Source organism: Pleurodeles waltl, chromosome 3_1, assembly GCF_031143425.1.
Source record: "Pleurodeles waltl isolate 20211129_DDA chromosome 3_1, aPleWal1.hap1.20221129, whole genome shotgun sequence".
In the NCBI taxonomy this organism is placed as follows: Eukaryota; Metazoa; Chordata; class Amphibia; order Caudata; family Salamandridae; genus Pleurodeles; species Pleurodeles waltl.
This window is the reverse complement of record NC_090440.1, coordinates 1,747,142,439-1,747,154,908: the sequence shown is the minus strand read 5'-3', so window position 1 is coordinate 1,747,154,908 and position 12,470 is coordinate 1,747,142,439. Positions and strand designations below refer to the sequence as shown.

The following is a 12,470-nucleotide window of genomic DNA, read 5'->3' as shown; positions in this document are numbered from 1 at the left end:
CTCCTACCTCACCCTCTGCGGGGAAAACAATCTAAGATGGAGTCGACGCCCATGTGCAATGGAGCCAAAAGGGGAGGAGTCCCTCGATCTCGTGACTCGAAAAGACTTCTTAGAAGAAAAACAACTTGGAACACTCTGAGCCCAAAACTAGAAGGCAGGATGTGCAAAGCATGTGAATCTGCAGCGTCTCATGCCACGAACAGATGTACATTGGGTAAGTGACATTTTCCATATATATATATATATATATATATATATATATATATATATATATATATTGATTACCTTTTGTATAAAAGTTTTCTTGGATACTATCAAAATGAGTATGGAATGTCTGTATTCACCTATTCGCCTCAAAGGCACATAAAAAATGGGGTAAACTGACGTCAGCACACCGGGAAGGACCTCTTATTGCCATGATGACATCAGACGGAGCCGCGTGGAGTTGGGAAATTATGAAGTCCTCGCCGACGTGCAGAGCCGGAAAGAAGTTTCTGTTGAATGCTGCGCATTAGGGAGAATTCATTAGGTGAGGAATCCACAGGTAGCTAGCGTATCCACCAGAAAAAGCATTACCAAAGGTAAGTAACTTGCTCATCTGGTCGATATTGCTGCCATTAAGCTAATCTTTCCTATTTTGGAACCCTGCCATCAAGGTGTTCATGGAGAGCCTCAAGATCATCATACCTCCCTGGATGCCCCGCCCCTGCATGGAACCTTAATGTGATTACGTGGCTCATGGGTCACCCCTTCTGACCTCAGCACTCTTGCCTTTTACAGGTCCTCTCGTGGACAGTGTACTCTCTCATAGCTGTAACTTCCTCAGATGCATCTGTGAGCTGCAGACACTTACCCTGCAAGAGCCTTTCATTCAGGTTCACAGGTACAGGGTTATTCTCAAAACAAATCCTTAGTTCTTCCCTAGGGAAGAATCCACTTTCCACCTCAATCTCACTGTCTCGCTACCAGGCCTTTTTCCGGATCTAGACTCTGGACTGGAGAGAGACTTTCATACTCTAGATGTTAAATGGGGTCTCAAGTACTATACTGATAGGACTTATCCCTTCTGCAAATCTGATAAGCTTTTTGTAGCCTTTGCCAAACCCTACAAGGGCCACCCAATCTTAAACCAAGGTATAGCTAGGTGGATAATCAAGTACATCCAGAACTGTTATCCCAAAGTGGAAAGAACCCTACTTCTCTCCACCCAAAAAAAAAACTGTCTTTTTTTTAATTTATTTTTTTAGCAATATCCCACTAGTTACTATATACAAATAGGCCACCTAGTGATCCTCACACTTGTTTACCAAACACAATTGTGTGGCTATCCTGGCCCATCAGCAGGTTATGGTTAGCCTTGACAGTATTAGGGACACTGTTCCGGTTGTCTGCACCACCCATGGGGTACCACCGCTTATAGATGGTACTACTTTGCAGTCTGTACAGAGCATGTGTATCCACAGCCACACAGGCTACAAAGAGGAAGATGTTACTTATCGGTAAGCATCTGTTGCTTATATTTTTACTTATTCTTGCTATATGCAATTTTGTTTCTCATTTTTGTTGTCCACTGCTTGCTTGACTGTCAAGAGATAGCCACTGTTATCGGTGCTGTTTGTCTAATTCCATTATACTCTTTTGTTGTAGGCAGGAGCAAACATGATTGTGTCTGGTAATGCTATCATGAAGAGTGAGGATCCCAGATCAGTCATTAACTTACTACGAAACGTATGCGCTGAAGTTGCTCAGAAGCGTTCCCTAGACCGGTGAAAGTAAAGGCTCACGGCAGGCCAGCTTATGACGTGGTTGATGTAGGAGGTCGTTCCATTGCAACATACCTACTGCTGCTAAGCCAGGAATGCACAGCTTGAAAGTTCATCCATTGTCATTGTAAACAATGCTGATATGCCTAGTCTTACCAGAGGTCACACTTGGCATTGCTAGAGATGACAATTTTTGGAGCGAATGGCAGATACTATGTTCATTTCCTTTGAAGTTTTTAGCTACAATAATGCATTTCTGACCCTTTCAGTCACATGTACAATGAATATTCACGGCATTCCTACAAAGAAATCAGTCGATAAAGTAAAATGATTATTTCATGGTACAAGTCTCATAATAAAACAGTGTTTCTAAGTATGTTGTCCATCTTTTTATACTTTCCCATTGAGAGAACAGGATAACAGCTGTAGGAAGCTGACCTGGTGTGTGGTGGGTACCTATGCTATTGACACTTTATACCAGGTCCAGGTATCCCCTCTCAGTGAAGTGTAGGCAGTGCCTAAAAGCCAGGCTCTCTAGAAGTAGCTGAGGATGAGCAGCCAAGGGTTATCTAGGAGACATGCAAAGCTTATGCAATACCACTACAGTCACACACTACTTACAAACAAGAAACAAACAACTTGTATGTACAAAAATAAAGGTACTTTATTTTTTTAACACAGTATCGGAACATACTAGAGAGGCCACCCTATAGGACGTAAGTAAATACACACACACATACATATATATATATATATATATGTTCAATGGCATGTGTAGCTGCAGATACACATGCTATGCATACGTCGTCTGCCATGTAGTGTTGGGCTCGGAGTGTTACAAGTTGTTTTTCTTCGAAGAAGTATTTTTGAGTCACGGGATCAAGTGACTCCTCCTCTTCGGCTCCATTGCGCATGGGCATCGACTCCATGTTGGATTGTTTTCTCTCGGCCATCGGGTTCGGACGTGTTTCTTTTCGCTCCAATAGTTTGAGTGGGAAAAGTTTCAAAACTCTCTAATTCTCGTCACTATTGTTCCGATCACTTTCCATCTTCTATCAATCCTTCGGTACCGTCAGGTCAAACATCTTTATTCACCCTTTGTGGTGCCCGCTCCCAACTCTGGCCTGGTTGGCCAACCGCATGGAAGCCTCATGGACTGGACCCTATTCCACTTTTGCCCTCGGTGCTACGCTAAATTTCCCTACACAGACCAACATCTCGTCTGTAATCTCTGCCTTTCCCCAGACCATCAAGAAGAAAATTGCGAGGCCTGCAGATCCTTCCGCTCCTAGAAAACGCTCCGAGACAGAAGAGCACGAGATGGCATCCAAGAGCACCTAACATCTGAATGTCGAAGAGGAGCAGATCATGCAAACAGCTGTCTCCGTTCGAGGATCCAACTCTGAGCAGGAGTCTGAGGAGGACAGACTGGTCACGGCAGGACAGCACATGAGTATGTCTGCCCCTGTCCCAGCCAAGCCCAAACATAAGGCCTTGGGGACGCCACTGCCGGAAGGCCATGGCTCGACACGAAAAAAGACCTTCGGTGACCAACCCACAACTTCGGCACCAAAAAAGGCCACGCCACCCAAGCAATCTCCGAGCCCACCAAACATCGATACTTAGAGTCAAAATCTCGAAAATTATTTTTGGAGCCGAGGCCATCCTCGACCCCAACTGTTTCGATACCAAAAAAAACAGCTTCGGAGCTGAAAAAGTCAATTTACACGGAGGAACATGGACTTTCACAAGCACTCGAAGAAAGCCATAAAGTTACTGAGGAACAGTCACAAATGGAGGCAATGGATGAAAGGCAAGCCAGGATTCACATCCATAAAGAGACTGGCAGAACTTTGACAGCACCTCCTCTGAAGCCAAAGAGGAAATTAGCCTTTCAAGAAGAATTGGACACTGCTCAGCCTCCAGCTAAAGTGCCAAGAACCAAAGAGAAACCTCCACCTCCTCAATTTTCTCCTCCTCACTCTCCTCATTTACTTATTTCTCCCCCTACTAGTCCTACACCTATGCAATCACCAGCACACTCATTCGATTCGCAGCAGGACAATGTGGATACATGGGATCTTTATGATCCAGAACCCATTCTAGAGAACAACACAGATTGCTATCCCTCTAAGCCCTCACCACCAGGGGATAGTACAGGCTACACTCTGGTCATAGCTAGGGCGGCATCCTATCACAATGTCGCCATGCATTCTGGGCCGTTAGAGGATGATTGTCTTTTTAATACACTTTCCTCTACATATGCAACTTATCAGTCGCTTCCCAAGCTCCCCGACATGTTAAAACATGCTGATCAAATATTCAAGGAGCCAGTAAAAACTAGAATAATCACTCCTGGGGTGGAGAAAAAATATAAGCCACTGCCCTCTGATCCTGTCTTTTTCACACAACCGTTGCCTCCAGACTCCGTAGTGCTAAGCGCAGCGAAGAAAAGAGCAAACTTGCAGTCATCAGGGGATGCACCCCCACCAGACAAGGAGAGTGGAAAGTTTGATACTGTGGGGGAAAGGGTGGCATCTCAGGCAGCCAGCAGAGGATAGCCAACTCTCAGGCATTGTTGGCTAGATACGACCAGGCCCACTGGGATGAGATGAAAGACATAATACAACATCTCCCCAAGGAACAGCAGGCGAGGGCACAACAAATAGTAGAGGAAGGGCAAGCCATCACCAATAATCAGATAAGGTCAGCTCTAGACTCTGCAGGTACAGCAGCTTGAACGGTCAACACCAAAACAGCTTTTTGGCCCAGAGGTGGACACGGCAATTGAAAAAAATGAAAAAAGATTCTGACACAGCAAAAGCCATTGGTGCTCTGTATACCACGCAATACAGGGGATCTTTTCGTAAACCCCAATACAGAGGTGGATTTAGAGCCCAAACAGCTGAAGCATCCACTTCACAAACAAAGTCAGCCTACAAACCTCAATATCAACGAGGTGGTTTCAAAAGTACTTACAGAGGCCAGTACCCCAGAGGCAGGGGAAAATATCAGACAGCAAAACAAGCCTCACAACAAACAAAGCAGTGACTTGAGCTATCCCTTCACAATTCACGCCTCACCTGTGGGGGGAAGACTGCAAACGTTCCACAATTGGCTACCCAATACCACAGACAGCTGGGTATTATCAATTATCCGCAATGGCTATTGCATAGAATTGACACAAACTCCACCAGATATTCCACCAAAACCACAACACCTCTCCACACAACATATCGCCCTGTTGCAAGAGGAAGTAAAATCTCTATTACTCAAACAAGCAATAGAGGCATTACCACAATCAAATAGGAACAGGAGTTTACTCACTGTATTCCCTCATTCCCAAAAAGGATGGAACCTTAAGGCCAATATTAGATCTCAGAACCCTCAATCTTTACATCCTGTCAGAACATTTTCACATGGTAACACTACAGGATGTTGTCCCACTACTTCAACAACACAATTTCATGGCAACATTAGACCTCAAAGATGTGTATATTTTCACATACCCATCCATCCAGCGCACAGAAAATATCTCAGGTTTGTCATTCAAGGAAAGCATTATCAGTTCAAAGTGTTACCCTTTGGAATAACAACAGCTCCCAGAGTATTCACAAAATGCCTAGCGGTAGTTGCAGCCTACCTAAGAAGGCAACACATTCATGTCTTTCCATATCTGGACGATTGGCTAATAAAATCCAACAGTCATACACAGTGTCAAAACCATACGCATTATGTAATACAAACCCTACACACCGTAGGGTTCTCCATAAACTACCAAAAGTCACACTTACAACCTGCGCAAATTCAACAGTATTTAGGAGCAACACTAAATACTCAAACACTCGCAAGTCCAATTCCACAAAGAATACAAGCATTTTGCAATATATTACCACAAATACAGCCAGTCCAACAGTACACTGTCAAATTCGTCATGAAACTATTGGGCATGATGGCATCCTGTATTGCCATTGTCCCACATGCAAGACTAAACATGCGGCCTTTACAACAGTGCCTTGCACAGCAATGGTCACAGGCACAGGGTCAACTTCAAGATCTAGTGTTGATAGACCGCCAAACATACATGTCCCTTCAGTGGTGGAATTCCACAAACCTAAACAAAGGGTGGCATTTGTAGACCCCGTGCCTCAGACCATACTTACAACAGATGCATCAATGATTGGCTGGGGGGCTCACCTCAACAATCACAATATTCAAGGACAATGGGACGCCAAACACAAACAGTTACACATAAATCTCTTAGAGTTGCTAGCTGTATTCCTAGCGCTCAAAGCTTTTCAGCCTCTTCTCACTCACAAGAATATCGTTATCAAAACAGACAACATGACAACAATGTATTACCTAAACAAACAAGGAGGGACCCATTCATCCCAACTCTCTCCTAGCCCAAAAAATTTGGCAATGGGCAATCCACAACAAAATTAACCTAGTAGCACAATACATTCCAGGGATACACAACCAATTGGCAGATGTTCCCTGCAGAGATCATCAACAAACACACGAGTGGGAGATTCACCCTCAAGTGCTTCAACTATACTTTCAACAATGGGGAACACCAGACATAGATCTGTTCGTCATTAGCAAAAACACAAAATTCCAAGATTTTGCATCCAAGTACCCATATCCCCTATCCAAGGGCAATGCTGTATCGATGAATTAGTCAGGGATATTTGCTTCTGCTTTTCCCCCTTTCCCGCTCATTCCATTTCTAGTCAACAAACTGTGTCAAAACACGCTCAAAGTGATACTCATAGCACCAACGTGGGCACGTCAACCCTGGTACACACCACTATTAGACCTGTCAGTAGTACCACATATCAAACTCCCAAACAGACCAGATCTGTTAACACGAAACAAACAGCAGATCAGGCATCCAAATCCCAACATACTCAATTTAGCGATTTGGCTCCTGAGGTCATAGAATTTGGGTATCTACAACTACTGTAAGGAAATGCCTCCTTGGCATGGTTACCCCCTGACTTTTTTCCTTTGCTGATGCCAAGTTATGATTTGAAAGTGTGCTGAGGCCTGCTAACCAGGCCCCAGCACCAGTGTTCTTTCAATAGCCTGTACCTTTTGTCTCCACAATTGGCACACCCTGGCATCCAGGTAAGTCCCTTGTAACTGGTACCCCTGGTACCAAGGGTCCTGATGCCAGGGAAGGTCTCTAAGGGCTGCAGCATGTATTATGCCACCCTGGGGACCCCTCACTCAGCACAGACACACTGCTTGCCAGCTTGTGTGTGCAGGTGGGGAGAAAATGACTAAGTCGACATGGCACTCCCCTCAGGGTGCCATGCCAACCTCACACTGCCTATGGCATAGATAAGTCACCCCTCTAGCAGGCCTTACAGCCCTAAGGCAGGGTGCACTATACCATAGGTGGGGGCATAGGTGCATGAGCACTATGCCCCTACAGTGTCTAAGCAAAACCTTAGACATTGTAAGTGCAGGGTAGCCATAAGAGTATACGGTCTGGGAGTCTGTCATACACAAACTCCACAGCACCATAATGGCTACACTGAAAACTGGGACGTTTGGTATCAAACTTCTCAGCACAATAAATGCACACTGATGCCAGTGTACATTTTATTGTGAAATACACCCTAGAGGGCATCTTAGAGATGCCCCCTGAAATCGTACCCGACTTCCAGTGTGGGCTGACTAATTTTGCCAGCCTGCCACACACCAGACATGTTCCTGGTCACATGGGGAGAGTGCCTTTGTCACTCTGTGGCTAGTAACAAAGCCTGTACTGGGTGGAGGTGCTTCTCACCTCCCCCTGCAGGAGCTGTAACACCTGGCTGTGAGCCTCAAAGACTCACCCCCTTTGTTACAGCGCCACAGGGCATTCCAGCTAGTGGAGATGCCCGCCCCCCTCCGGCCACGGCCCCACTTTTGGCGGCAAGGCCAGAGGAGATAATGAGAAAAACAAGGAGTCGTCACTGGCCAGTCAGGACAACCCCTAAGGTGTCCTGAGCTGAGGTGACTCTTACTTTTAGAAATCCTCCATCTTGCAGATGGAGGATTCCCCCAATAGGATTAGGGATGTGCCCCCCTCCCTAGTAGCCATTGGGTACTAACCCCCCAAACCTAAACACACCCATAAATTGAGTATTTAGGGGCCCCCAGAACCGTGCAAGATAGATTCCTGCAACCTGAAGACGAAGGACTGCTGACCTGAAAGCCCTGAAGAGAAGACGGAGATACCAACTGCTTTGGCCCCAGCCTTACCGGCCTGTCTCCCCACTTCAAGAAAAACTGCAACAGCGACGCGTCCCCCAGGGTCCAGCAACCTCTGAAGCCTCAGAGGACTACCCTGCATCTAAAAGGACCAAGAACTCCTGAGGACAGCGGCTCTGCTCCAAAGAAGAAACAACTTTGCAACAAAGAAACAACTTTTAAAGGACTGCACGTTTCCCGCCGGAAGCGTGAGACTTTCCACTCTGCACCCGACTCCCCCGGCTCGACCTGCGGAGAAACAACACTACAGGGAGGACTCCCCGGTGACTGCGACCCTGTGAGTAGCCAGAGTTGGCCTCCCTGAACCCCTCCAGCAACGCCTGCAGAGGGAATCCAGAGGCTCCCCCTGACCGCGACTGGTAAAGACACTGCTCCCGCAGCCCCCAGGACCTGAAGGATCCGACCTCCAGTGCAGAAGCGACCCCCAGGTGGCCCTCTCCCTTGCCCAGGTGGTGGCTACCCCGAGGAGCCCCCCCCCCTTGCCTGCCTGCTTCGCTGAAGAGACCCCTGGGTCTCCCATTGAACTCCATTGCAAACCTGACGCCTGTTTGCACTCTGCACCCGGCCTCTCCCGTGCTGCTGAGGGTGTACTTTTTGTGCTGACTTGTGTCCCCCCCCGGTGCCCTACAAAACCCCCCCTGGTCTGCCCTCCGAAGTTGCAGGTACCTACCTGCTGGCAGACTGAAACCAGGGCACCCCCTTCTCCATTGAAGTCTATTTGTTTTGGGCACCACTTTGACCTCTGCACCTGACCGGCCCTGAGCTGCTGGTGTGGTAACGTTGGGGTTGCCCTGAACCCCTAACGGTGGGCTACTTTGGACCCAACTTTGAACCCTGTAGGTGGTTTACTTACCTACAAAACTAACAAATACTTACCTCCCCCAGGAACTGTTGAAATTTGCACTGTCTAGTTTTAAAATAGCTTATTGCTATTTTTGCCAAAACTGTACATGCTATTTTGCCGATTCAAAGTTCCTATGATACCTGAGTGAAGTACCTTTCATTTAAAGTATTGATTGTAAATCTTGAGTCTGTGGTTCTTATAATAGACTAAGAAAATATGCTTTTCTATATAAAAACCTATTGGCCTGGAATTGTCTGAGTGTGTGTTCCTCATTTATTGCCTGTGTGTGTACAACCAATGCTTAACACTACCCTCTGATAAGCCTACCACACTACCACAAAATAGCATTAGAATTAGCTGTTTCTGCCACTATCTTACCTCTAAGGGGAACTTCCTACAACTACCAACTGAATATGAAATTAAATGAATATGGAAGTAATTAAACAAGCAAGAAAACCCACTACCAGGCAATGCTCTGCCAACAAATGGAAAAGATTTGTGCATTACTGTCAATCTAAACAAATTACCCCTTTTTCAGCATCAATACAAGACATTGTATGTTATTTGCTTCATTTGCAAAAAGCAAACTTAGCTTTGTCATCCATAAAAATACATCTCACTGGAACCTCTGCGTACTTGCAAAATATACAGCACAGATCTTAGGGTTCCTGTTATCAAAGCCTTCATGGAAGGGTTAAAACGCATCATCCCACCTAGAACATCTCCAGTTTCCTCCGTGGAATCTAAACATAGTGCTCACATGACTTATAGGCCCACCATTTGAACCTATGCACTCATGTCAGATTCAATACCTAACATGGAAAGTTGCCTTCCTAGTCACAATTACTTCATTGCGAAGAGTTGGTGAAAATCAAGCTTTCACAATTCAAGAACCATTCATACAAGTACACAAACAGTCATACTACGAACAAATCCTACATTTCTTCCAAAAGTTGTATCGACTTTTCATATCAATCAAACAGTGGAACTACGAGTCTTCTTCCCACAGCCAGATTCTGTGGCAGAAGGAGCCCTACATACATTAGATATTAAAAGAGCCCTAATGTATTACATAGATAGAACAACATCATTTAGAAAGACTAAACAGTTATTTGTGGCTTTCCAAAAACCACATACTGGTAACCCCATTTCAAAACAAGGTTTAGCAAGGTGGATAGTAGAATGCATCCAAACACGTTACCTTAAAGCTAAAAAGCTGCTCTTAGTTCCACCTAGAGCACATTCCACAAGGAAAAAAGGGGCTACAATGGCTTTCTTAGGAAATATACCAATGGCTGAAATTTGCAAAGCAGCTACTTGGTCAACACTACATACATTTACCAAACATTACTGTGTAGATGTGTTAGCAGCGCAGCAAGCCACAGTAGGCCAAGTGGTACTAAGAATATTATTTCAAACAGCTTCAACTCCTACAGGCTAACCACTGCTTTTATGGGAGGAAAAACTGCTTTGTAGTCTATGCATAGCATGTGTATCTGCAGCTACACATGCCATTGAACGGAAAATGTCACTTACCCAGTGTACAACTGTTCGTGGCATGTTCCTCTGCAGATTCACATGCACCCTTCCCGGGAGCCTGTAGCCGTTTAAGTTCAACATTCACCTGTACATATATATTTCATTTGCATGGACATCTCTTTTCTTTAAACTCTATCACTCCTGCCTTACCCTCTGTGGGAAAACCAATCTAACATGGAGTCGATGCCCATGCGCAATGGAGCCGAAGAGGAGGAGTCACTTGATCCTGTGACTCGAAAACACTTCTTCGAAGAAAAACAACTTGTAACACTCCGAGCCCAACACTAGATGGCAGACGACGTATGCATAGCATGTGAATCTGCAGCAGAACATGCCGCGAACAGATGTACACTGGGTAAGTGACATTTTCCACACATATATATATATATATATATATATATATATATATATATATATATGTGCTGTGCATTATCCTGCCATCTAGTGTTGGGCTCGGAGTGTTACAAGTTGTTTTTCTTCGAAGAAGTCTTTTCGAGTCACGAGACCGAGGGACTCCTCCCTTTCGGCTCCATTGCGCATGGGCGTCGACTCCATCTTAGATTGTTTTCTTTCCGCCATCGGGTTCGGACGTGTTCCTCTTCGCTCTGTATTTAGGTTCAGAAAAGTTAGTTAGTTATCGGAATATTCGACGGTATTGTTCCAGTGTGCCAATTAGAATTGGTGTAAATGGTCACTAGCCTGCAGTGACAATTTAAAAGACAGAGAGAGCATAAACACTGAGGTTCTGGTTAGCAGAGCCTCAGTGACACAGTTAGGCACCACACAGGGAACACATTCAGGCCACAAACTATGAGCACTGGGGTCCTGGCTAACAGGATCCCAGTGAGATAGGCAAAAACAAACTGACACACAAGTAAAAATGGGGGGAAACATGCCAGGCAGGATGGTACTTTCCTACATCTAGTTTTGAAAAATACAAATTAAGGAGGAGTGAACCCACGCAGTTCTAAAAATTATGACTGTTAAAAGAAAAATGGTACTGTAAATAAATTTCAAATTGGGCAGTGCATCTGCATTCTTCTTCTCAAAATATTTGTCTTGGGTAAATAGCTGAACTGGTCCAGTAAGGTAAGCAGAAGTGTTATGGAGCTTTCACACAGAAGAATATTGTAAAACAGTAAATGTTGATATTGTAGAGTCAAGTAGAAGGTGAGCTTCATGAGGAGTGGACCAAGAGGCAGAGCAAGAGCATAGGCAACTGCAGTGCAATTATGATGACTCCTGTGATTAACTGAGACGTGATAACAATTTTACAACCAATCTCAAACAAGTAGCTGTATGTACCTGGCTGATCAATCTCACAACAGTCATGACAGTTAGCTGAGTGTGTCGATCATATGACATGTCTTTTCCACTTACGGTCCCCCCTGACCACAACCACTGAATTATAGGAATTTGACATTAGAGCTAGCACACTACTTAGTATTTCCCACAACAATGCACCTCTCTCAAGCCTACAGGGCTGAATGATCCTCTGTGAGTCCTATTGGCTTCCCTTTAGATAGGCATTTTTCATAACTTCCTTCTTCTGGCTGTTGATGTAGTCCTGCCTGGAGTCCTGACTCCGAGTCCTGCTCAGTCCGACACCCGACTCAGATTAGTTTGAGAGAGATAGACCTGTAGAGCACTGCTGTTATGAACAAGAAGAGCAAACATATTTGAGCATTTTGTGTAGTTTTGTTAACTAATCTGCATGGTCTGGTCTCTGAAAAACCCGAAAAAAGTACAGCAAGGAGTGGGCCATGGAAGTAAATGTAGCTAAGTGTGAAAGAGGCAATCGCATTCAGGTAGAATCACCCATGAGCCCCCAAACATTGTGAATTGTTGAAATCATGTTTACAAATTAGTTGAACAACACCCTCACTGTTTGCCACCACATGAATCACCATCACTCACACTCACCCAATATATATATATCACTCATTGGTGCAATAGTTACCGGTTCCAAGCATGGTGGTGCACATTTGCCTATTGTATCTCCTCTTTTCCCATGGAAGCAACAAAGAATGGCTGTCTTGTAAAATAATGATCTTTACTGG

General features: G+C 44.9%; 1 protein-coding gene across 2 annotated transcripts in view; it reads left to right on the top strand.

Moving 5' to 3' along the window:
• Positions 1–2,136, top strand: part of RPE (ribulose-5-phosphate-3-epimerase) — a 198,833-nt gene extending 196,697 nt beyond the window's left edge. For both annotated transcript variants that reach the window (XM_069225667.1, XM_069225665.1), the window contains one exon: positions 1,648–2,136. In XM_069225667.1, coding sequence (XP_069081768.1) covers positions 1,648–1,770 — 123 coding nt within the window. In that variant the 3' untranslated portion in view covers positions 1,771–2,136. The remainder of the gene's footprint in view (positions 1–1,647) is intronic.
• The last annotated feature ends 10,334 nt before the right edge of the window (positions 2,137–12,470 follow it).